This window comes from Corvus brachyrhynchos, unplaced genomic scaffold (genome assembly GCF_000691975.1).
Source record: "Corvus brachyrhynchos isolate BGI_N302 unplaced genomic scaffold, ASM69197v1 scaffold43, whole genome shotgun sequence".
Classification (NCBI taxonomy): Eukaryota; Metazoa; Chordata; class Aves; order Passeriformes; family Corvidae; genus Corvus; species Corvus brachyrhynchos.
This window is the reverse complement of record NW_008237353.1, coordinates 2210038-2236982: the sequence shown is the minus strand read 5'-3', so window position 1 is coordinate 2236982 and position 26945 is coordinate 2210038. Positions and strand designations below refer to the sequence as shown.

The 26945-nt window shown below is 40.3% G+C and overlaps 2 protein-coding genes across 3 annotated transcripts in view; one reads left to right on the top strand and one right to left on the bottom strand.

The window, feature by feature from the left end:
* Positions 1-6753, top strand: part of JARID2 (jumonji and AT-rich interaction domain containing 2) — a 215117-nt gene extending 208364 nt beyond the window's left edge. Inside the window, exons 15-18 of the mRNA XM_017730670.1 lie at positions 151-281; positions 2315-2446; positions 3976-4083; positions 4812-6753. Coding sequence (XP_017586159.1) covers positions 151-281; positions 2315-2393 — 210 coding nt within the window. The 3' untranslated portion in view covers positions 2394-2446; positions 3976-4083; positions 4812-6753. The remainder of the gene's footprint in view (positions 1-150; positions 282-2314; positions 2447-3975; positions 4084-4811) is intronic.
* Positions 6754-7425: 672 nt separating this feature from the next.
* The window catches only part of DTNBP1 (dystrobrevin binding protein 1), a 60936-nt gene continuing 41416 nt past the window's right edge, over positions 7426-26945 (bottom strand). For both annotated transcript variants that reach the window (XM_008630897.2, XM_017730671.1), the window contains exons 7-9: positions 12767-12922; positions 10718-10861; positions 7426-8345 (exon numbers count right to left, since the gene is read on the bottom strand). In XM_008630897.2, coding sequence (XP_008629119.1) covers positions 8098-8345; positions 10718-10861; positions 12767-12922 — 548 coding nt within the window. In that variant the 3' untranslated portion in view covers positions 7426-8097. The remainder of the gene's footprint in view (positions 8346-10717; positions 10862-12766; positions 12923-26945) is intronic.

The window sequence follows — 26945 nt, the reverse complement described above, 5'->3', positions numbered from 1 at the left end:
GATTTTACTTGTGATTGTTTTAAAAGGCTATTTTTTGTCTTAATTTATTAGTATTAATAATATTAGTTAATTAACTTTGAATTAATTCTTGATAACATTTTATTTTCAAATTTGCTCGGGAACTAATGTGGCAATTTCCTTCTGTCCCAGGAAATGAAGCGGCGCCGTATAGCCAAACCATTTTCAATGGAAAAGTTGCTTTATCAGATTGCAACAGCAGAAGCAAAAAAAGAAAATGGACCGACTCTGAGTACAATATCATCGCTCCTGGGAGAGCTCAGGTAACGAATTGGGGGCCTGCTGTACCTCTTTTGTTTTCATTGACAGACTCCAGAGGTGGATGCCGTAAGTAACCCGTTCAGACACACCTTGCCCCTACTTATCCAAGCAAAAGCCCAGCAAATGTACCTGAAGACAGGCACACATGGGAGAAGCAGCTTCCTTGGCTGTAGCTGATGTGAAAGTGCCCATGGTTGGGATGTCTTACTCTAAGAATTCCCTACTTTAGACACCATCAAAGAATTAAAACTACTGTTTGCACTGGGTTTTTATTTTGTTAATTCTTGGTGCTGAGAGTCAAGATTTCCTGATGCATTATGTGAACTACGTGGTGCCAAGTGGTCAAACACCTCGAATTTTTCAACCTCTTGGCATCAGTAGTCACTGTGAATCCATGTCTGTAGTGGGTTTTGCACCAGGAACCCTTGTGTTCAGCATCAAGACTGTTACCTGACAGGTGCACAAGGTCCTTTGTATACAGAAAGTTGTCTTGGTTTAAACCAGTGAGTAAGTGAGCAGTTGTGCATGCATGGTAGCACATCTGGTGTTAGACTGCCAGTGTTTTAAAAACTTCACACTCCTTTTTCACTCCAGTATTAAGGACACATGTTCAGGGTTTCTCTTTAGATAGGTGAGAAAAGAAAGTATAATGTTGCCTGGCTTCCTTTGTAATGATCTTCTCTTTTGTTCCCTACCATGTAGTTGCTACCTATCTTTCAAGTTTGTGACAACTGATACTCGAGATGTCAAGAAAGTTTTGATGAATGGAGTCTACAAACTGTATTTAACTAACTAGCATGTTCATTTGGAAAATTTCCAGTGACATATTGAAGGGGAAAACAGCCCATGTGTTGTTTAGTGTTCAGAAAGAAATGCAAAGAGGTGTGCTGACTGCTTTACCTGCAGGTGGTTCCCCTGTGGGAATAACCACTTTCAAGTGCCTTTCTTTTCCCCTTGAAGAGGAAGTCTGCAAGTACAAAAGGCGAAAGAGAAATGTTGGTGCTTGTTCTTAGACCATCACATCGACCTCTATCAGAGTGGTTCTCAAACTTGTTCTTATGCATAGGTTGGAATTCACTGGAGGATATCGATCCTTCCTGTGGCTGCTTATAGTAAACAAAAGCCCAAACAACAAAATCTAAAAAAAAAAAAGGCCATCTGAAGTGGAACACTGTACATATTTTTTTCCTTTGTTTTGCTTGTTTGTTGTGTCTCTTGCTGCCTCTTCTCCTGATCTGCCTTGGTTGCTCAGTTTGCCCGTGCCATTTGCTTAGCTTGGCTCTCCACTCATCTTCAGCTGTGTCTGGTGGTGCACTTTTTTATCCTCCCCTTCCATCTGCTCGGCTCACTCCACACTTGCTGTCTTCCACTCAGCTCCAACCCAACCTGCTCTCCTAAAGCTGTAGAGTTCAGCACAGGAGGTATTGTCCACCTTAGACACGCCATGGGTGAAGGAAGGGCAGCCGGAGGGCTTGGTGGTTGTTCTTAATTGACATCTCCTTCTTTTTCCCTGGGTGTACAGCAAGATCTTCGTCTTTTGGCACAATCACTTGCCCTGCTCCCCCTTTCCTGCCTGAAGCACCTTATGGCAGCAGGTCCTTGGTTCATCTCTGCCTCCTGATGAAGGGGCTGTTACTCCTGACAGCAACGGCTCCTCTTCCTCAAGGTGGCTTTTGGCAACTTCAGGAATGACAGTCATGTTAGCCACAGCTCCTGACTCTCCACATGGCCCGAACAACCATCGACCTCCAGGAAGTCTTCGGCAATCCCCAGTTCTCTGTGGAGCAGTTTGAGAACCATTGGCTTGATACAGTGGTCACTGTTAAAATCCGGAGATAGCTTTTGCAATTAGGCAGCATTTCCCGGGTGCTGGCTGTGTCTGCCATGCTTAGGAAATGGCACCAACCTCTGACAACACTCAGGGCTTTGCTGTGTGGAGCTCAGGTTTCAGTGATGAGTGTGGTAAAGGGTGATTGTGTGTGGCTCTGTGGTAGCTGGAGGCAGTGCCAGTGTCTAATTGTCCCTCCGTTCACAGGGACACGGAGCTGAGGCAGCGGACAGCAGCAGCACCGGCGTGGATGGCAAGAAAAAGCCTCGAAAGTGGTTGCAGTTAGAAACGTCAGAGAGGAGGTGTCAGATTTGTCAGCACCTGTGCTATCTTTCCATGGTGGGTACAGTCCTCTGCCACTCCTGCAGTACTCTCCCCCTGTTCTAGCATTCCAGTAATCTATAGGCATTTGAGACAGCACATGGCCACAGAGCCACGTCCTGCACTCCGTGCAAGACACAGAGGTGTTGATGGAGTTTGTCAGAACACTTACTGCCTTGGCCAGTGGTGGCAGAAGGCAGCAGTGTCAGCTGGCTTCCCACCCTGCCAGAAGAGGGGATAAATTATCCAGGCACTCAGCTGCCCTTGGACACCTGTGAGATGTTTGCATTGCATGAGGAGGGCTAACAAAGACACCTGCAGGTTGCCAGCAGCAGTAAGTCATGGCACAGTAGGTCTCGGGATGAGGTACAGTTCACACACATGCCATGAACCACAGGCATGCAGCCACAGCCTGTGCTGAGACAATGTCCCTGCAAGCCAAATTGCAGGCGAAGTTTATCCTATCCATCAAGCTGTTTGCCAACCTGTCCAAAAATAGCCCCTAAGCTTTCTCTTTTTTAGAGGGAATTGCCTAGTGGGTTTTGAAGGTGTGCTGACCACTGTGGTGACACTTCCAGGCTTTGAGCTGTATGCAGAACACCTACAAACACAGCAGTATCATTAAAAATACCAAAAGCCCCTCCCAACTACCTTAAATACCACTTAATTCCAAGAATAGGTATTTAAATAAACATAACAAAGTGCATGTGAGTCCATATTTAGTCCTTTCCGTTTGGGAGTTCTTTTTCTCTGTCATCTTTTGGGGATTTTTTTTGGTTATAGATGTTAGGTTTTTAATGGAAATGAAATGTAACAGTATATAATCAGATGTAGCCATTTCCCTCCCTAGGATAAAGTATGCTGAGTTTACATGTCTTTAGACCACTGTTTAAGCAGCATTAGTTGGAAGTAACTTTAAAATAAGTTTCTTGGAAAAAAACCCCAAAACACTAACCAGAATCTCTTAATTCTGGTCCATTTGCTCTGGAGTAAGTTTAATCATGGGAAGGATTTTCCCGTGTCTTTAACAGTAGTTAGGGACAAAAAAACCCAACTTGGACGTTAAATTCCAAGCTGAGTGTGCAGGCCTGGCAGGCAGCCAGCTAAGCAAATGTGACTTCTGCTGAACAAGACAGTAGCTGAGGAATCCTGTGGGTAAGCTGATTTCATCCTTGTTCAAGACAGCATTTTAAGTAATGGGAAAATCCTCCTTTCAGGAGATCTTTAGGACTGCATAGGAAATGCCAATAAATGCATATACAGTTTGGATTTAGCCCTCATTACTATTGGTGGGGTTTTTTTTTTGTTTTGGTTTTTAAAAATTATATGTATTTACCAACATTAGCACTCTGAAAGAGATGTTCTTTCTACTTACTACACATCCTGAATCATTTCACAAAATGTAGTGCTTTACACCTCCTTCCACTAGCTTGCAGTAAAATCCAGGTGTAGTAATCCAGGCACTAGTTGAATAGTGTGTGGGGAACACAGCTACAATTTGAACCTTAACTGCACTTCTTACCCCCCACCTCTGCTCTTTTATGTAGGTTGTACAGGAGAATGAAAATGTTGTCTTCTGCTTGGAGTGTGCCCTGCGGCACGTGGAGAAGCAGAAGTCGTGTCGGGGGCTGAAGATGATGTACCGCTACGATGAGGTGAGCGTGACACCGCCCCAGGGCTGGGGGCTGGGTAACCAACACTTGGAAGTAGACTTAACTCTGCCATTGCCCTGCTGAGTCCTCAGGAAAATGGTCTTGGGTTTGGGGGTTGGTTTTGTTTTTGATGTGTGAAGAAGGTGCTTTATTATGATTTAAATGAAAAAAACAGAACAGAGGGAAACATGATGACAGAGATGAAACCTGAAGCATAAACTGCATGAGTATGTACCACAGAACATAAGCCACTTAATGCTTTGGAATGGAACAGGAGGCTTTGCTTTCACTGGTTATGTTATGGTAACTTCTGTACTTTGGAATACCTTCCCTCTGTTGGTAACTGGAAGCTCAGCTGACTTACTCCAGTCCAGCAGGAGCATCCTTTCAGGCAGACTTGCAGAGCATGTCTAGATGAGAGGTGCAGTAATGGCTCCAAGCAAGTGTGATGATGAATAATCCCAGAAGTCAAGCTGGTGATTTAGGACTGTGCCTGGGTTCTGGGCTGAGGCTCCCATGTCTTTACCTGTGAGGGGACTTGGCCCCGAAGGTAAATAGCAAAGCAGTGGGAGAAATGACCATGTCAGCTCTTGGAGAGCAGCACTGGTACAAGCAGCTTTTTAAGATGGGCTTCCCAGCATTTCTGAGCACTCCATGGCTGTCCTGTTTAAGTGACTCTGGAGGAAGAGCAGATGCTAATTTGTGTTTTGTTTTTCCCGCTTCCTGAACAGGAACAAATAATCAGTCTGGTCAATCAAATCTGTGGAAAAGTATCTGGTAAAAATGGCAGCATTGAGAACTGTATCAGCAAGCCTACACCAAAAAGAGGACCTCGTAAGAGAGCAACAGTGGACGTGCCATCATCTAGGCTTTCATCCTCCAGTTCATCCAAAAGTGCTTCAAGTTAATCCTGAAGATGCCAACACTCTCATTTTGTCAATTTATATATATTTTTTGTAATTATTATACCATAGTTTGGAGTACTTGCTGTAGAATACAAGCTGTCTTTGCACTAGCTCTAAAGAAGATTTTCTTCTGGTTTTAGAGAACTAATTTTGTTTTAGCATTAAACTGTTGAATTTTTTTTTTTTTTGTACTTAGAATAGATAGATACAGCAGTCTGATTTTTTTAAACTGCCGTATGGTCACTGTTTTAAAACCGGCAAGGGGCTGATAAAATATTAATTTGTATTGTCCCTATGGCTGAAAAAATCAAAAGCCTTTTTGGTAACTGTGAAAAAAGGCTTTTAACCCATTTTTTGAATAGGTTAAAGTTTGATGTGTTTTATAATTTGTTCTCCAGTCATGTGAGCAGATTTTTCTAGAGAGAAAAGGGATGGGAGACAAAAACTTGAAAGAAATTGCTTTACTTTGGCTGTCTTTTATTCTGTCACAGCAAGATGAGTTTTGTAATTTTTTAAATTGGAGAATACACACTTTCTTTGGGAGGTTATGGCAGCTGAAGATGGACTTTGTTTCCTAACTGTAGGCAAAAGGAGGAGATTTGGAGTATGTTCTCTTTTACCAGCACATCACTATGCATCTGTTTTGAGGGGGAAAAATAAAAATTTAAAAAAAAAAAAAAAAAAAAAAAAAAAAGGAGGAAAAAAAGACTGCCTGCCTTGAGGAGTCATGTGAGGGAAAACTGTGCCTGATTTCATTAGGAAATCCATTCTGTTATTTTTTGGTGCTGTTGGCTACTTTATCAAAAACCCTTCAATAGCATCCTTTAAAAAAAAAAAAGAAAAAAGAAAAAAAAGAAAAAAGTGATTGAAGCCATAAGTGCTTCTTTTGTCATAGACGTGCAATCTTTCTAACATTCCATTTCCATTCCACTGCTGTTTTTCACACCTTTACACAGTCAAGCATTAATTTTCGTTTTGAATTTGTTTCATTATATGATCACATTTAGAGCCACTAGCAAGTCTGCATATTTCTTTTGAATGTGAAAATGCATTTGCTTTCATCTTGTCTATTTTTTCTCTTCATGTTGTAACAAAAAAAAAAATCAACACCTTTTGTACATATGCCTGTAAATTTTTTTAAATACTTGAGCCTTTTCTTGGGGTGGGGGGAGGGATGGCAAAGAGACAAGATGAAGAAAAGCCTTACGTTTCACTTTCTTCATCGGTTGGATTGGATGCTTACAGGGTTTTTCTTGTAACATTTATAAGTGCTGCTTACATCACTGAACAACAACAAAAAATAATAATGGAGTAGCTGTTGCCCTTTTCTGGTTGTGTGTACAGTATGTGTGGAATAAAAAAGGGAAAATGTTTTCACAAACTGTTTTGTTTCGTAATTGAATTCAACAATACCGTAGCTACCCATATTGCACTGAGCTTGCCAGTGGTGACTGTCAGGAAAGTCCTATAATACAATTTGTTGGTTGTTGTTGCAGAAGACTGAACTGTTTTGGAATATTTAACAATAACATAAACAGAGTCAAGTGTTTTCAAATGTGGTTGTCTGGTTTTTATGGCCTTGCTGTGTACTTTTCCCTCTTGACAGTAAACTTCTGACTATGGCTTACAGTTTGACATTTTAATTTATTAGCGCTGCTCTGCTCTCTTTCCTTGTAAGGAAAGACTTCATGTTGTTTATTGCCAGTTTTTTGTTTACTTTCCAGGTTTGTACTACGAGGTTTAATAAAAAAAACAAAACTTTTTTGGACATTTTGTCTGTCTTCTGGAAAGCAAGAGAGTAAAGGAAGTTCCTTCAAGATGAATTTCTTTCAACAGCTGCCTTGTTAAATAGTAAATCTCTAATTGTAGGTAGGGAGCTTCCAGCCTTCATTTCCCAGACAGGGGTCAGGAAACACTTTGTCAGCTAACAGGAGAGTCCTTAAGGAAGCTGACCGCTTCCCAGGTGGCAGGCAGCAGGAGATGCCTCATTCCCAACCATTGGCTTTGTCAGGGCAGGTCTTTGGAAGGAATCTACATCACAGCTCATCCTTTTACTTACACTGTTTCTGATTACATTCCTTCCTTCTGTGCAGGAAGAGCAGGAGCCAGGAGCCTTCTCAAAGGAGAGCAGATCCCTGCAAATAGAGCATGAGACTTGACAAGCAACAGGTGTTAGACATGGTCAGACCTCGAGTTCAGAGAGAAAAATGACTGCAGAAAAAACGGCAATGAGATGATGCCTATAGGTCCTGAGGTTTCTAAAATACATGCACTTAATTAATAATTAAGTCAGGTTTATCTCCCTAGTGTAGTCAAACAGATGTTACCATGGAAAAAGCATGTTACACTGGTGCTCCTAATAACCATTTTTGTTTCTGAGTTAGGCTCCTCTGTTCACTTGTCATGGATAAAATACCTGGGTAATCAAGTAAAAGACATGGTTGGGATAGAAATACTTTATTTTATCTTGAAAGAGGAGTAAGTTTACACAAAGCTAAGATACCTGCTCCACAAGGAGTGTAACATTTCCATATGCATCTCTCCTCCTTCTCAGGTTCTTATTTTTTCCTTAACACCTATAACTAAGTTGGTCCTGAATAAGAAGTGTGAGAACAGTAGACACTGCTGCGTTAGTAGACATTAGACTGCTGCATTAGTAGACAAAGGCAGGAGGCAGTAGGTAGTAAAGAGTAGAAAATAACTTTTCATTTTGGTTTGGATCCTAAATCTTCAGTTGCAGCAGCTGAAAACATGCAAAGGAACAATTTGGGTTCAGTATTACACATCAACTCTTAAGTACTTCCAAATCAGCCATTTAAAGGTTAGTGGTCAAAGTAACTTCTACCTCTTCCCTTAAATTCTCTTATACATAGTATATACAACAGTTTTCCTGCTCCCCTGAGCCCCAAGACTGTTAAAGTGTGTGTGCTTTAGGCATAATTTTTTCTTTAAAAACCAACCTCCGCATGACTGGCAATTTTGTAAAAAGGCAGTATTACTAAGTATAAAGATCTGGCTGTTATGCTTGGTTAGCAAATTGTTACACAGGCAAGCTCTTCATTCACTTGTTCATTCATTCAGAAGTCATTCTTAAAGGATATGGTTTTAAGATTCAAATAGTTTGAGAGTCACTTTCATCACTGCCATCTGAAGCACCCTTTCTCTCAGTTACAGCAGCAAGGGCAGTGTCCACTTGAACTTCCTCTTCGTCAGACTGAACAACGGGAGACTCTCCTTCGCTCGCATCCTGGCTGGCGGAGTCGGTGCAGGTCGAGGAGAGGGAACAGAGTTTCTGCCGTAACTCGGACTGGCTCGGCACCTGAAGACTTATCTCATTCACGTAGGTGTTGGAGTCGGGTCCTGAGAGTTGGGAAAACAACAGCAACAACAGAAGTCAAGCTCTGGCTCAGCAAGGGGCTTGAGAAGTCAGTACATGAACATCAGCTCTGCACTGGTTAGGGAGTCACTTTCAGGCTGTTTCTCTTCTTTTGCAAGACACCAAGAAGAAAATCCCAACAAATGCAGTGCAACAGAACTACACAAATTGGAAATTTAAAACCAAACAAACAACTAGGAAGCAAGCAAGAATAATCATGCCCAGTTTTGACTAAAAATGAAGATGCAAAAGCAAAACAAATCCTTGTCCACAGCATGAAAGCAATCCTCTGGTAGAGCTCTACCACAGCTCAGGCGCACAGGAGTGGGATTTTAAGACTCTGCTTCCTCCACATCCTGCGCACAGAAGACTTGTAGGCAAGTTCAGTGTAACAGTGTTTGCTTGCAGTTTGAGAGTTCAGGTTTCAAAATTAGATCCTCTTCCCTGGACAGTCCCTGACAACAAGTAAGTTAAAATGAGGAAACATCTAAACACTTTCCATGTGATCTGCCAAAAAATGCCCTTTTTTCTTTCCTTTCTACCTAACAAGTGTTCCTCCATAGTCAGAGCACCCAGCTTCAGCTGGTAACTTTAGTGAGAAAATTATTTTAAAAATTTATATTGGAGAAGTGTTTCAGAAGGGTCAGATGGATATAAGCTACACCTTACCTCTGCTCAGACTGTTTGCAGAGCAGTTCAAACCACATTGCCTATGACTGGTCCTCAAGTACCTGAGTGAAATTTGAATGCTAGAAATTTCAGAGAACCTGCCTAATGTGGTGTACACCAGCATGCATTAGAATAACTTACACAACACACAGAAGAGGTTTTTCAGGAGTGACAGAGCTAACTCAATTTTGCAGTTTAACTTACTGTCATGAAACGTTGCAAAGCCAATGCCCACAAGCTGGCAATGTTTGTAGCAAGGCAAATTTGAAAACATTTCAATGTCTTGAGCTGATTCTCATTTTTACCAGTTATTAAGAAAACTTACCTTTATTTTGTGGTGTTCAGCACAATTGTCAAACCAACCTTGCCCTGACAACCCAGTTCTCCCCTGACAGCAAAATGAAGGGTTACCTTTAAGCCATCTCATTTTTCTGAGAATGAAGACTATTGCATATTTGGTTTGATACCGGGGTGCCCAGTTCTTAAAGCAAGCACAAAAATCCCTTAATCAGAGGGAAATAAAATGTCTGGAACCACAAGAGCAAGATTCACAAGACTTACACTGCAGTAATGTTGCAGTGCTGGAACATTACTACAGCACAGGTACATTATATTGCAGTGTATGTGCATGTATAGACACTATACATACATGCTGTAATATTAAGATTACAGCATAAAATAATGTATTTTTTTCAAAAGCTAATGCATTTTGTCTGCTTAGTTAAAAAAGTAGTTTCTGCACTTCCTTAGATAATCCAGCTAAGACTGTTTGCTGTTAGGACACGAAGCTTCTTGGTCCAGCATCTGCCAAACAGCCAGCAAAGGTGTTTCTGTAATTACTGGCAAGCTCAAACGATGATCAGCTTTAATAATGCATGAAGTGGATGTCTATCCAAAACCACCCATCTGAATTCTGGTTTTGCAATGAAACAAAAAAACCTTTAGTAGTTAACTGTGCCTTGACCATTTGCCATAAGCTTTTCATGTTCACAGCAGGTGTTAATCACCTGTACATTGGGAGCACTGTAAGTATTTCCATAAAAATATTTCAATCTGTATTTTCAGAAGAAATCAGAAGGACCTTTTAAAGGAGCTTCATCATCTCCCGCAAGAAAAATCATTTTGGCTCTTTCAAGGAAAGGTATTTTAGTACTGAAGTTTTTAACTAGAAAAACACTTCCATGGTAGAAAACAGATCTAGTATTGAGACACTAATTCTCAGTGTATGTGTAAACTGCTGTGTTGAACCATGTCTCTCAGTATCTCTCACTGAAGATCTTGCATTATACAACTGGTCCAAAAATGGACAAACTCTAAGCAAGCAGTCTTAAAAATAAAAGCCTCATTACTGCCAGCTTTCTGTTATGTTTGCTAAAATGTCCTCTACTAAGTCTATATTGGCAAAAATGCACCTCAAGCCAGTATGAAACACATCACCTACCCAGGCTGTGATGAATACAACAGGGAGCTGCAGTAAGAAAAATGAGAGTGTCTGGAAATACCACGTAGTTTTGCAGCAACTCCCTTGTACAGCAACTAAATGTTAATGTGTCGGGAAGCACTAATGAAGAACAGTCAATCTACATCAAGTGTGATGTGTCGTGAGATAACATCACCCATTACAAATGAAAGCAGTTCTGGTGGTTTATCACTGTCTCTAAGCAGGCTGTCATTACAAGTACCATACCCAGCATGGGAGACAGCACATTATTGTCCTCGCTTCCTGAGTTTAAAAAGACATCGAGTGCTTCCTGGTCAGACATGTCCATTAGGTCCATCTGCTCCAGCATGTCCACATTCACCTCCATGGAAGACATACTTCCAATCGGCTCTGCAGGAGAAACAGCGCAATGAGCGAACTGACAATCAGCTACACGAGGTTATTACCTACCAAGGCTGCAGAAGCTGCTGTAATTGCCTGCATTAGCAATAATTAAACTTAGGAATGGAAGGAGCCCACTCACGGGAGCTGCTCAGCAGCAACCTCAGGCCAAATCCAAGAGCATTCTGCAATCTTTGTTGTGAAGCTAACAACCATCCATTACAGCTTTTGTAAACCAAAACATTTTTAGCAGCAGTATTTATAGCAGTAACCTTCTCAGAAACAAGCTGAGATGGGACTCAGGGGCAAAGATTGAAACTTTCCCTTTTGGAACGCTCCTTTTCAATTCTCTCAACCAAAAGTCTTTGTAGAGAAAAACAAACACATTTAAGCACACAGTCACTACATGTCAATATACAAGGGACATAGAAATTCAGAAATCAGGATTAATGTTAACAGAGAGCAGCTGTTGCTCCTCTCTCAGTTAATCTAAGAAATGTCAGTAGTCTGTAAACCCAGGCTTCATGGCTAGTATTTTCTCTCAGCATGGGGATTTCACATTATTAATTATTTGAGCAAATTACTTATCTGTCAATACAGAACTGACAATTTGCAAGGGAGGTAAATACTTGGGTGAGCATCTCCTTCCTTGAACAGCAAAACATGCAAACAGAAAACAAATTCAAGGCCACTCAAAGTCCAGCTGCTGCATAATATCAATTATTACAACCAAGAGTTTACTGGTTTATCTAAATTTAACAATTACCCTATTGAAAGCTTTCATAGGTGAACTGAGATGAAATCCTGTAGTTTGATTGAGCTTTTTTTTCCAAATATGCTATAGCTCTGCAGTTTTACATTTACTGCTGGTCCAAATCTTTCATTAAAACAGTTTTCTTTGATAAACGTGGGTTCCACATTATACTAAAAAGCTGAAGTTTCTAATGTTAGGCAGCCTAACACTCTTAACAGAGCTGTGTGCCTGTGTGCCCAGTACCAGCCCATGACAATGTCCACTTTTAGTCTAAAAGACCACACATTACACAAAGCAGGAGACTCAAACTCAGTTCCTCCCGACTGTGAATTCGGATTTACATATCCCACCTCTCCCTGGCCACCCATGCAGAGCATCTTGCAGATGAGTATTTATAGCATTCATGCAGAGAAATGGAAACCTTGGATTGTATTCCCTGCTCTGATATTACAAATTATAGTAGAACTGCACTTGGAGCAGGGACAGAATCTCTACATTTTTTCCTGCCACATGAATGCTTAATTTCCCACTGGCTTCCCTACTGGTCCAACAGTGCCTGCATTTTGGCCCAGCAGATGGAAACCTCCCACACAGAAGTGCCTGTAATCTCTGGCATTCTTGTGCTTTAACCAGTCCGGAGATGCCAGACTTGTGTCATTTCATAATAAGGAGACTCTTAATGTGACCTCCCGTGTCCTAATCATACCCAGTGATAGGGAACAGCTGCCACCTGGGAACTGCTCTGAAATGCTACACTGAGCTTTCCTCTGCACTTTGCAAAGTGTTCTAAGGCATCCCCTTGCCAGGTGACAATCCCAGGTTTTGGAACTCCAGTGGACAAAGCAGCTGCCTCCATCCATATTTTTACATAGATGCACTCTTCAGCTGCAGAGAAAAATGCTGTTCCAGAGGTAGTTCAGTGCTTTGCATTTCCTCAGACAAGGAGTAGAGCCTGACTAACCTTGCAAGGTATCCAGCGCCCCTGGGACACAAAGTTTGTTCAAAAGGCTTATCTGAAGTTCCAATTCCACTGAGGAAGAATTTGGACATTTTTGCAGAGCTTCCTCTGTGCATTAAAACCACTGCTGACTCTGCCCCCTCAACAATGCTCTCCCAAGTTGGGAGTTTGTGCATTATGCAGAAGGTATTTTACAACTTGCCTCTCCTCTCTGCTATCTGCAAGTATCCTGTGGAAAGGTATTGCTCCATGTCCTGCTGGAAGGCTTCTTCAAAGAACTTCTGGCGCTCCTTTAGCTTCATCTGCTGGGTGTGCTCCATGTCCAAAACCTTCTGTGCATGTTCAGCATCGAGTTCAGCTGAGCATGAAACAAACAAACAAATCAAATATTGCAGGTGTATCCCCCCAACTCTCAGAATTTAAAACCCACAGAACCTGTTCAATAAATTCTGACAGGCTGTTACTACAGGCTGTTAACACAGGCTGCCATAAAGGAGGTCTCTGTGCTTTGCAACTGTATTTTAAACCAGGACAGTGATGCCTTATTAGGCAGGATAACCTTCACATTAAAGTGATGTCAACGATTTATCTTGAGGCAAAATGCAAATTTCCTGAGCTGTACAAACAGAAACACCTGAGAGCACTGTCCATCAACAACTAGGATTTCAGAATTCTGCCCAAAAAAATTCAGATAATGATGCTTCTGCAGTCATATGCACCTAATGCACACAAAAGCAACACTTTTAATTTGAATATTGCAGCATGTTTCCCCTACAATGCAAGTGGCAAGATACATACATGTACTGATATGTACCTACATATATAAATACACATACATAACATGTGGGTGTGTACATGTGTGCCTGAAATTCTGGCTTTGCCAGCTTCCAGACAGAATGGGAAAATCCCTTGAAGAATCCTACATGTACATGCAGCAAAGGAAATATTAGACAGAATTAGGAATATTAGACAGAGTATCATTAGAAGAGCTCCTTCCCCCCTGTTTTGCTCTAGACTGGACAGAGGAGAAAAGAACTGTGCTGTTTACTGCAGAAAACCATCTTCTAGATTAAAAAATGTAGTTGCTATTGAAGTACTGACTGCAGCCAGACTGCTAAAATATGCTTCAGAAAATTTGCTTTTTAGGAGGAATATATAACCTGGAACCCTGTTCCCAGAGTTCTTTGTTCACTTTTCTGGTCTCATGAGCACTCTGCTTACAATAAAAAGGCATTTTCCAGCTGAGCTGCTGATGGAAGGGACGGGGGTGGTGAGAAGAGCTGCTGGTGTGTTCCGTTCTGCCTGTTAGGGAAAGGTCCAACAAATACCACTGGGTGAAAAATGTCCAAGCTTTCACATGCCAGAGAGACACAGCTGGAATATGGCATCCACATGGATAAATGCTGAGGGAGTGTAAGGTTTTCTAGGACAAGCGCTGTGTCAGTCTTCCAGGAAAAACATTATGTTAATGATATTCTAAGACACGGACATTCATTAAAAGCAGTTACCATTATGGAGATTATTACCCAAATGCAGAACATGTTTTATGAAACCAGGCAAAACATCAGAGAGCAGTTAATTCACTCTGTGGCCTGAATCAAGGTCACAGATCATACACAGAAGCAACTGAGCTGTGGTAGATGCCACAAGAAGACAGGAAACTGGACTGATACACTAGATATTCATTAAAACATCAGTAAATAAGCTGAAATCTCTCTTTTTTAAGGGGATTGCAGAAGTAAAACATCAGTGTATGAAACAGAAAGCATCTTCCCTGAAGGCAACATGTCTTTATTATCAATTACACTGTGGTGTATGATGACTCTGTGTCCCCTGGAGCAACTCCTTTACTGCAGTCCTGGATGATGAGCAATTATTAATAACATTGTCTATGATGCAGAAATGCTATTCAATTGTAATAATAAAAGCCAGCGGCTCTCACTGACAACAGGAATCTTCCGTCTCTCTCATAATATATTCTGACAGTTTTGCACTCTAGATTGGTAATTCAGGATATTTTTAATCCCAAAACAGAGATGGCATCCAAGTGACAGGAGACTGATACAATCTCCCTCTTGACATTGAGTTTTTTGTTTTTAACTTTTGCCTAAAATGTCCTGAAAACTGTTGAAATTGTCACTGGCCAAAGCTGAATGGCAACAGCTGCCTGCTGTGCTGGCATGTTTCACAGGAAACTGTAAACACAGAGCTGCTGTCACAGACTTGTTCTCCAAAGTCAGAGAGAGAGTTAACATCTAGAACCTTGCTGCATGATTTCACGCCCTGCCAGGTGTAGTAAGAGGTGCTTGGCTAAGCAAAACCAAACTGCTGCATTTGGGGTTTCTGTTTGTTGTCAGAAATACTAAGGATGGGTAGGTGAAGCCAACAGTCACACATGAAACCAAAGAAAACAGGTGTATTGTTTCTTTCACAAGGCTACTCAGAATTACATTTTCCATAAGCCAAGTGTAGTTTATAAAACACTGAATAGAAACAGCACCAAAGGAATTCCAAGTATCCTCCATACTTGAAAAGTATTGAAAAGTATCATCCATATGCCATTATACACTGCTCATATGAATTCCTCCCAGGATGCAAACTGAGGCTTGGCACACTTAAAATAATACTGTATTTTTCCTTTCACCCTAAAATCGTACTTTTCAATTAGCTACTGCACCTTTTTCTCTATCACAGTGCTGTGCACAGGAAAGAAAACAATACAGACTACACAGAAAATGCTAATGCACAGTTAGATGCAGACATACAGGAGTTGCCACAATAATCCAAATAAAGGATGACTAATTCCTCACCAGCTATGACTTTTAAGAGAGCAGACACTAAAAGCAGGCAATTTTTTCCTAAAAAAGCAAACACTCAAGTGCTAAGGCACAGCCTTCTGCACCACACCCAGGAACAGCCCCACAGCTCACCCTGCTCCCTGTCAGGGAACAGCCCACAGCCTGACTCCCCTGCCCTGCATCTTCAATGTTTGAACCACACACCAGGAGAATCCAAACTCCAAAGGAACAAATTCAATAGCTTATAACCATACACCTCAAGTGTAGAGGGCACCATTTCCTGGTATCACTCCTAGGCCTGGCTGACACTTCCTACAAATTAAAATTCTGCCACAGTACTTGAAGATTCTATCCAATGAACAAAGTGACCATTTTATGCTTTAATCTAAAATATTTTCCAGCTATGTACAACAGAGTTCCTGAATAAGTTAGAAGAATTACTTTAAAAAAAAATAAAAAATCAGCAATTGAAAAGACTGGTTGTTTACATGGCTAACACATCCCTTAGAGCAAACATGAAAGATGTCAAGTTGTCCAAATGGATGGCTTTTTGGTGCTTTCATACTGTTACACAACCAGTTTACTTCCCTTCAACTAATTTATTATGCAACTTTATATCTCATGTGAAGTAGAACCCATAAATGCATCTGGTCTAAAGAAAGAAGGACACAGAGAACACAAAAAAATAACCCTTTTCTTCCCACTAGAGTCCATTTGCTTTTTGTAGCCTCATCCAACCAGACCATAAAATGCATGCACACATTCTTCGAGGGGTTTTTTGCTTTTGCGACAGAGATCAAAGTTTCAAGCAGCCCTTCACTGAACTCACTCCTGGTTTTTGATGTTCCTCCTGTGCTGGGAGAGTTTGAAACTGGACACGGCATGAAGACACACTGGGTAGAGGATAATCCCTTCCCTTGATGTCCTGGCCACGTTCCCGTTCACACGGCCCGGGGTGCTGTGGCCTTCCCTGCTGCCGGATGTGCTGCAGGCTGGCACCTGGCTCGCTGCCCTCACGGGTTTCCACAGAGCCGGGGTCATCTCCAAGCTCAGTGCCAGAGCGCTCCATCTCCTCACTCAGGACAGAGCGGTGGCTTCTGGTCCCAGCCCCCAGGTAGGGAATGACCCATGAAGTTCCACCCTCCCACCCAGCCAGTCATTTGTCCACCGTGCTGCCCATCCACCCAGACTGTAACATCATCATCACTTGGCTGCAGGAACACCATGTGAGATTGTCAAAACCTATCAGTAAGCTGGCTACTCACTGAACAACCAAAACCCTTCAAAAATCAGAACAATAAAATCATACAGGCAGACAATGGAAGGCAGAGAGCCAAGCAGCTTTTCGAGTGCATTATGACTTAGCAACTTATCCTGCAACTGCCTCGTTACAGACCCTTTCAACTACAAATATCAAAGCAAGACAAGACACTGGGGAGTGCTTCAAAGGATGCAGCTTCCCTCAAAAATGTTTAAATTATTCTTGACAGAATTTAGAATACATGTTGATACTACAAGGGAGGATGTGCAGAGCACTCTTGCGCTATAGTTTGCTGACAGGTGGGGAGAGTGCATTGGCAAAACTTGGGGAAAACAAAGTAGAATAAGTGATCTAGGTGCACACAGTCTTTCTTCCACAGGTGAGTGAAAGGAAAACAAGTGAAAACTACAAGACCTAGCTGTTTTTAAAGGCTTATTTAACAGCCTCTTCACAAAGCAATTTGTTTTTACTAAAGGTATACTCAAATACTTACAATCAAAAGAATTAAGTCCTGATTCACTAGAATGTGAAGTCAGGATTTCACTCAGTGACAGAAAGATCATCTGTGTTTGAAAAAATAAACACTGTTCCAAATGAGATTTACTGTCTGCCAAGTCTCAAAAGCCTGCGTTTTCATGAAAAAATGTTTTACTAAAATTAAGATTATCAAAAAAATCCGTCATTAAGAATGACTGTACGTACTTCTTGATAATATCTAACTAGGGTTTTTATAGATTGCATCAGAATATGAAAACTCTAAGTAGCTCACAAGCAATCTAGTCAAGAAGAAAAGCAGAGGTTTTACCAGTGCAGAGAAAAATTATTTTTAACATTTCTCAGCAAGCAGTTTCAATAAGTTGGCTTACCTTGAAAATTCTCTTTAACACATTGCTTACTCGAGATCCTTGGAATATAAAAGACAAGCTTAAATAAATATCAGAATAAACCACAGAAAATAGGTGCCTGTGCACACCAGGATTCCAGTTACTAACACAGCACCTGGAGGAAGAGGCAGCTTCCGACCAATGCCACAGGAAACAGCTTGGGAAAAGGTTTCCACAGAACTCCAAACCTTATCTGGCTACCAGGAAATCATTGTAATTAAGAGACACTAAAAATATGCTCCACCAAAGAGCAAATGCACAAATTGAGTTCTAAAAATGTAAATACATCTAGAATTTAAAAAAAAAAAAATTAAAATCACATTTGTGATTAAAAATATGCCAGGTTGACTGCTCTGCAAGGTGGCCCACACCACTGTAATGGATTCTCATTTTAGATCTAGATCTACTGTGATTCAGAAACAGCAAGAATGCTTTTGGCCACTTCATTTGTCACTAAAAACATCCCAAAACCTGAGTGAATTTGCCTGTTTCTCTTTTTTTTGTTTTTTTAAATTAAGGGCAGACACATTTTTATGCCTGCAGATGTGGTAAACAGGAACGACTTTAGAATTGTTTTAACTGGTTTTAACTACAGTCAAAATCACCATGCATGTACTGTTCTACGGCAGATTAGGGGTGGGGTTTTTCCACACTTGCTTCATGTCATGCAAAGTATGGAAATGTTACAGCAAAAGCTTTGGAGGAGGATTCTCTCCTTCAGGCACATGCCTGACTACTCCTGGGTTAACAAATCTGCAATCCATCATCTTCCATTTTTCTGGTTCAATGTCCTTTATGGTCATTGGTGTTCAAGGACAATATCCGTCTTTCTAGAATACAGGATTTAGCGCTGTGGCTTCAGTGGGATGTGAGTACCACAAGCCTTCCTCAGCTTCCACCAGGACAGGCTCTGTTAGCAAGAGGGTCTTCTACCTCCCTGATTTATCCTTTAGTCAGATTCCTACCCAACTAAAACAGAATAAAAAGTGACCTGCAAGGGAAGGAGGGAAGGATAACATTAAGCTGAACCTCCTCAGTGTAGAAAGAAGAAAAAAAAAAAAAAAAAATAGCATCTACGCTCACACACTTGTTTCCTGCCTCCCTATAAATCTACCATTTATGTGAGAACAATCCACATATAAATCCATACTATAAAAACTATAAATCTGCAATTATGTAAGAACAATAATTCGGTTAGTGAGCTGCAAAATGTGTATTTCCACTATAAATAAACCTGACAATGTCACATGTACCTTCAGTACATTTAAGTTCGTGAAGACAATCTGGCTTTAAAACCTAGCCACACATTTGAAAAATCCCACTATTACAGAAATTGTACCTGAAAACAGCTCAAATGATTCAGCACAATTCTACTGTCACGAAATGCAGTATTTAATGCATATGCTCTCCAATTACTGGTTTTTCAGCCTTACCTCAAAAATACTAATTTTCAAATGGAAAAACTAATCGATAGCAAATCTAAACCCAAAGTACTTAAAATACAAACCACAGTACTGCAGTATTCTATTCATGTTTCTAAAAGGTCCATGAAACTGTCCCAAATAAGATTAATAACATCCCATCGTCTAAGCACAGATTGATCTATCAAACAATTTAATGACTATTTTCCATTCCAAAAAGATAACCACCCTTGCTTTGGAATTAGAAGGCTTTCAAGACAGACAAGTAGCTTCTGCTGCTACAAGAATAGTGTCAATCTTAACCTTAGCACAGCTGTGAGCTATTTGCCTTCTAGATGAAATTACGTGCATGTGCAGACACGTAAATTAATGATGAGATACTGTTTTGCTGTCACAACACATTGTGCACAGGTTGAAAACACAGGTTCCACGACATGGCACTTCAGTTGGCAGGTATCACTTTTACTTGTCCTCAAGAATAACACCCAGTCCCAAACTACTGCTGCAGCAGAACTACTCTTCACCCAAACTATAACCATCATCAGACACACAGAACAACACCATTCAGCACTGAACTAAATCTTGCCTCAAAGCGCGAAGGCAAACAAATTTTTGCCTTCTTTCCTAATAACTAGAACAAAATGAGGGTTTCACTCCATAAACTGCTTTCAGAATAACCAGTTTTCTGACTGAACATGCTAATTTATACCTCTCTCTTCGGAGGGAGGAGCAGATCCTGTTGAACAGTCCTAGAGGCTTCAGAGCCAAAAGGAATGAGCTGCAGATTCGTAGTTGTCCTGGGTTGCAGTGTATTCTATTACCATCCCCATCAGCTGTTGAAACCAGGTGGGGCAGTGTTTCCTTGCCTCCTCCCCCCAGACTATCTTTCTGTTAATTGCCCATCATTGTCCTGCCACATGACTCAGAGATAACTCCCTCCGGACTATCTTCTGTTAATGAGCCTAATCAACACTTGGCCTCATGACTCATTACCCCATTGTGAGATGCTCCACCCAGAGGGAGGAACCAAGCATCCCATCGTGGATATAATCTGAGGTTGAACACCAGAGACACGGGCTTCTCACTGGATTTCCAGAGGACAGGAGCTACACAGCCACCACTGGACTTCCTGAGGAAGAGCAGACTCTTTTACTACAGGATCACTGCTTCACAGGACTGCAGCCACCATTCTACCAGACTGCTACCACCACCCTGCCTAACAGGGTGTCAGGTTGTACCTTGACTCTGTCGGTTTGACAGTGTTTTCTTTTACCTTTTTTTCCCCCTTTTCTTTGATTTCCATTAAATTGTTATTCTGACTTGGTGCCTCCCACTGGTTTGTTTTCAAACTAGTACAGTAGTCTCAGTACAGTTCAGCCTAACTGGACTTAATTTACATTGACAGTGAAATATTTTAGACCTGAGGAGGGATTTTGGTTTTTTGGAAGACATACTTTAATACAAGTCTTAGGTTAACGTAACCAATGACGGCACAGTCAGAACAGGAAAAAAAAAAAAAGGAAAAACATACCTTTTACAAACTATCATGTAACTAGTTGGAAGTGAATTTTATTTTTTCACATGCTTGGTAAAGCATTCTGTATTTATTACACAGACTATATTTGGTAACAGATCATAGGAACATATCATAGAATCGTAGAATTAATTCTAGATAAAATGATTGAGCTGGAAGGGACCTCAGACATCATCTAGTTCCAATCTTTTGCCATGACATTCCCCTAGACCAGGTTACTCAGAGCTCCATGCAACCTGGCCTTGAACACTTTCAAGGAAGAGGCATTTGCAACTTCTCTGGGCAACCTGTTCCAGTGCCTCACCACTCTCACAGTAAAGAATTTTTTCCTAATATCAAATCTAAACCTACTCTCTTTCAGTTTGAATCCATTGCTCCTTGTCCTATCACTACATGCTCTTGTAAAAAGTCACTCTTCCTCTCCTTGTCTTTCCTGTAGGCTCTCTCCAGGTACTGGAAGGCCACAGTTAGGTCACCCCAAAGCCTTCTCTTTTCCAGGCTGAACAATCCTAATTCTATCTGCCTTTCCTAGGAGGGGAGGTGCTCCATCCCTCTAATCTTGGTGGCCTCCTCTGGACTTGTAATTTCTTTCTTTCTATTTTAAGCTAATTATAACAGGTGAGAAACTGCACAAATTAAAACTAAATATTCATATAGTCAGAACTCCAGGACCACCAGTGAAATAACACTCCCACAGGTAGAAAAAGCCTTATTTGTTTACACCAAAGTTTCATATGCAGCAGTATTTTAAAAAGACCATAAGCAAATCATTTTATCAGTAGCACACACAACATGTTTGAAATATGTATTTTTTTCTTGCCAACTTAGTCTATTTCCTACTCAATTTCTGCCAAAACAATTTCTCCAATGCAAGCAAAAAAAATTTGCTATTCATTCATCCAATTAATGCTGAGCTTATTTCTTAGAAAAAGAACCATTAGATTACAAATCTAGTCCAGTTCAACACTGTTTGGTTAATGTCCCAAATGAATCACACTACAGATTTTCTTTAGAAATCCTAGAGATGAGCAAACACTTTTGTTTGGTATCATTAGTGAAACAAGATCTGAAATAGCATTCCCTCTAACAAACCAGCATCCATGAGCATCCAAACATGAGGGGACTGACAGCTATTAAGAGATGTGTTACCAGCTGAGGAATTTTAAAACACATGCAGTCCTCCATATTCATTACACACAGAGTATGAGTTATGACAGACTAGATTATTTTCAAAATCCATATTTATTCTCAAATTCAAAGATGCCATCATTCTTTTTAAAAAAGGAACATGTACCAGTGCTATTTGCTGGTAAAGCCAATTTGCAACATTAGCAATAGCATGCCTTTTCCATACTTTTTATAACACTGTAAGACAAATCTCTTCAAGCTACATTATAATAGTCTCTTATAAAAGCATTTTTCAATTAATGGGTTGTTTTAAATTCAGCCAATTGGACAGTAACAATTATATAGGCACAATAAAAGGAAGACAACCAAAACAAAAACTGTACTACATTTCAAACAGAACAATCTGGCTGCACATAAAGCCATATTTTCAGAACATATGACTACATTTTCACAGTTAAAATTCCTCATTTTCTACCTATGGAAAGGCATTATATAGCAAGAAATAGGGCATCTGACGTTAAGTGCAGAAATACAGACAGTGTTTTTTCCACTGAACATTTTTATCTTTAAAATTAAAATGTGAAAAACAGTTTAGCTAGCACATGGGCTGTGATTCAGAGGTAAGGCAATATTCAGTGTGTCAGTTCTAAAGAAAGGACATTGAGTTTTAAATTTTTAATGAAACCTTTTAAGCTTTCTCCCATGCATCTAGTTTTCATATACTCAAAGACATTCCACTTGCTTCTTCATTTTTTTAACAGAATATTAAATGGTCTATAGCTCAGAAATAACAGACCATAACAAACAAAAAAAGCAGCCCTGACAGAACTTCCAACTTGCAAAATACTAGCTGTCATTAAATAGCTCAATTATAAGAATAAAATTCTTCTGATAAACTTGAAAAATATTTGAGATAAATCTTTTGAAGGGGGGGAAAAAAAAAAGTCTTGAAAGATTATCTGCTCCCACTGGCTTGCTGACTTATTTGTGTGCCATCTTCGAAACTGTACAGATGTGCAACACTGAAGGTGTAATAAAGGTCATCTTTATCTGGAGTGTCAAAGCCCTTCCATAATTTTACTGCCAACTCATAACAGTTTCTGCAACTTTGACATGTCTATTTGTTTTTTAAAGGATTTAAGGACAAATCTTGAGGAGCAACCCATACAACAAGGGCAGATGGGAAGAAAACCAAAACCCTTCTTTTACAGTCTGTAAACTGTAGTCTATGGCTGGGTTCACCCTCTTCTTTTGTTCAACCCCGAGGAATGTCTCATGCTTTAAATCTTACAGGATTTCATGTGGCAGACAACATTTGCTACTAACAAGAAGAGAAGCTACCAGGTCTCAACATACCAGTAGTTCTCAAATTTTTCGTCTGACATACAAGTTTTACCATACTTTGTCTTTAAAGACAACCAGACTAAACTAGTGCATCAATGTTGGCAAAGTCAAGGTAGATCACCACTCACCCAAACAATATACCTGATTTTTTGGTACTAGATCAAACTGGCACTGCCACACCAAGGAAGCACTGATGGCTGGGAACAAAAACAATTCTTCTAGACCCAACAATTCTGAAAAGAAACCTTTCTGGAGGTGTGCGTTTGTTTGATTGTTTTTATACAGAATCAGCTGTCATCTGTCCTCCTGAAGCTGGCAGAGAATTGACATCAGGTATAAAACCAACAGCCACCATACTGCCGGCTCCAGCAGCAACCGCCTTCACTCAAAACTATTTTTGCTGTTTGGTCATTAATTCGTCAATGGTAGCACCAGGCACAAACTAACAGTGTAATTTTAAACTTGTGCTTATTCTGGTTTAGCTTGCACTAATGGATAAATTGATCACAAATTGGCTACTCAAACTGATTTAAACAACCACGTAATTAATTTTTCAAGTACTGTAGCAGGCTGGTTTAAAGGTACTGTACAAAAACCAGCAGGTCTTTTCTCATGTGTGCCATATCTAAGATCTTAACACCATTAGGTTAATAGATTGCTTTAAATAATTAATTTAATACATAGAAATTAACAGACTAATGGAAATTAATAGAGTAATTTATTAATATTAAATGCATCTAGACAAGTTCCACTGGCTAACATAACTAACCAGGTCACCTGTACCCTCAAAGAACGAGTATAATTAATAGCTAAGACTTCTCTTATTTGATGTTCACATTTTTACACCTGCTTTTCATTGGGAGGAATTGTTACCACTAAAACAGGACAAAATTTCCTAGGTCTCTCAGTTGCTTAACCCAACACCTCAATGAATACATGTAACAAAAAGAGAGACACCCATGCAGCAAGGGAGGAGGGGGAGCAGATGGATGATGTTACTGATGCTTCAGTGGAGCACTAAACAAGAGAAATATGAAAGGAAAGGAGATACAAAGGAAGAGAAATGAGGATGGGGCAGAGGGAGAGGGGAAGGGCAACTGGCAAATCAGATTGCCCAAAAGAGATAATAAATGAGATACGACCCTTCATTCTGGATTTCTCCAGTCTGGCAGAGATTAAACAAGTTGTGGGGAGAAAAACAATACTAACTGGGAGGAAGAAATTTAAAACAGAGGCAGAGAAGGCTTTGCCTTATTGAAACCAAACACCACAAACAAAAAGCCACTACAATAAAATCTGCCCTACTGAAGCTACTCTGACAGACAAAAACCCAAGAGGCTGCAGGAACAATTGTGTTTGAGTGAGGAAGCACATCCTGCTTTGTGACCATCAGTGACTAAACCCTATGCCTACGGTGAAAGCGACCTGACAGACGACACCTAGGATACAGTATCTTATTTGAGCAAACAAAGAAACTCCACCTGAAGGATGCACAGACATCAAAGTGACAGTGAGGAGTGAATAAAAAGCAGAAATTCAGGACGCTGATAAAAGCACAAGGGGGAAGGGAAAAAAGAAGGGGGGCTGACTGAAGAGGGAAGTCAGTGTAATTAGGACTGTGAAACCTGTAAAATACACTTCCTATGAGATGATTCCTTTCAATACACACAGCTATATGAAATCTCTCTCTCAGCTTTTCTCCCCACCTTCTTTTCTTCCAGCACATGGATGCCACACAGGTCTTTTAACATCTCCTGCCACACCTTGGGACAGCAAGTACTGACTTGTGCCTGTGCTGCAATACAGTATAAAATGATGAATTCATTTCCCTGACATCTGTATCAATCAACTTCTGCTGTTTGTAAGCACCTTAAAAACATTCACCTTTAGGCCAACTAAAAATAAAGAACACTTCATTTATATTATTTTCCTTAACTCCTGAATATGTGTAAGGCCTTGCTAACCTAATTTTCGATTTTGTTCTTCAGAATATTTTAGCAGTAATCAGTCACAAGTACTTTAAACCTCACAAAATGCATGCACATTTCCTGCACATGGCAAACGTGCAGCTCATCTCTGAAAAAGTTAAAATTCCTAACTCTCGCTCTATTTCTCTAAACAGCACCTCTCTACTAGGTATCATTCTCTATAGCAACAAAAATCACACACTCTGTCACTACAACAGGTATAGCCACCCATACCTGGACAAAGAGCCTCTATTGCATGGTGATTCTAAAACAGAAAGTGGAAATGCTAATTTTTGAAGCATTAGGATAAACTATAAGCAGAAGTGTAATGATCCTACTCAGTGTCCAATTTTTCCTCTTTCACATCTAAGCTTGAATAACATGCCTCTTGAAATCTGAACATCAACTAATTTTAGAGGAGGGTATCATTAAAACACAATATGACCTTTATTAAATATGAATTATTTGTTCACAACACATTTGGCATGACAGTGGGAAAACATTGCCTTCAGGCCACCATTATATCTGCCCTGTTTCCTTCTCTTTCTTCCTGTCATCCTACATCTGCTTTGTCAGCCCCAACAGTGTCCAACTTCCATGGCAAAAGAGATTTGCTGCCTCCTTTTAGAGCAACCAAAAGTATTCTTATTCATTACTAACACAGAAATAAAATTATGAATTTTAAGACCTAAGCTTTCCAAAGCTTTAGGCAGAGTATTCCTCATCTCTTCACTGCTGCTGTAGATGACAACAGATGACACCACATTTGATTTCACTGACATTTTAATGCAGGGAAAATTTTGTTCACAGTCATGAAGACCAAAATTTATTTTTTAAGTAAAAGATTAAGTTTAATGGAAGTGGGTTACAAACAATACCGAAGGGTCTAAACATTTGATGCCCAGAGACTTTGGAATGCCTTTTAAAACACAAATGAGACAGGCAATGTGGGATAAATGAAGAGAATTTAAAGAAGAAACTCCTCACAAGACTAACATTGAAACAATCTAATCTATCCTGGGCTTGGGTAACAACAAAATCTGTGGAACATGACAAACAAAGACTATGAGGTCTTCCAAGACACACACACACCAGGGACAGCATCTGGCAAATCACCTCAATATCAGTTCGTAAACATACCTGAAATTATGAACAAAGCTTGTGGTGGGGGTGGGAAGGAACCAAGAACATTCCTGTTCTGTTGGAACACATATTTCCTCTACAAGATGGAATGAATGCTATACTAAGGTGTTCATCAAGCACTGAACTTCAACCTATTGTGGTTCTCTTATAAACTATTAAATCTGTTTATAATAGTGACTATCCAAGGCTAATGAGAACTGAAGCATGCATAAGGAATCAAAGTAACATCATTATTATAATTTCATGCTCTATAAAACTGTAGACATTTGGTTAAAAAGCCTCCTATTTTGAAACATCCTTGCTGATATTATTCATTCTAAATTATTTTTCATCTGTGCCTTATCTGTTAAACAAGTTCCCTTGACAATATATGGGTTTCTATATATATCAAACAGTGGCTGCATCAGAGACAGATCCAACCCTAACAAGCCTAAAATCCTGGTTAAGAAGGAAGAAACTAAAATAAAGCACTGAGACTTGATAATATATCAATACTGTATTTTTGAAATAAGACTGGTAAATACAGAATCACAGAACTGTTAAGGTTGGAAAAGACCTCTAAGATCCTCAAGTTCAACCACCAATCCAGCACTACCACCATGTTCACCACTAAAACAAGTCCTCAAGTGCCATATCCACGTTTTCGAGTGCTTCCAGGGATGCATTCACAATGTGTGGAAGATGACTCAACCACTTCCTTGCAGTGGGCAGTCTGTTCCAATGCTTGACAACCCTTTCCACAAGGAAACTTTTCCTCACATCCAATTTAAACCTCCCCTTGTACAACTTGAGGCCGTTTCCTTTTCTCTTGTCACTTGTTACCTGGGAGTAGAAACTGACTCCCACCTCACCACAACCTCTTTCAGGTAGTTGTACGGAGCAGTAAGGTCCCCCCAAGCCT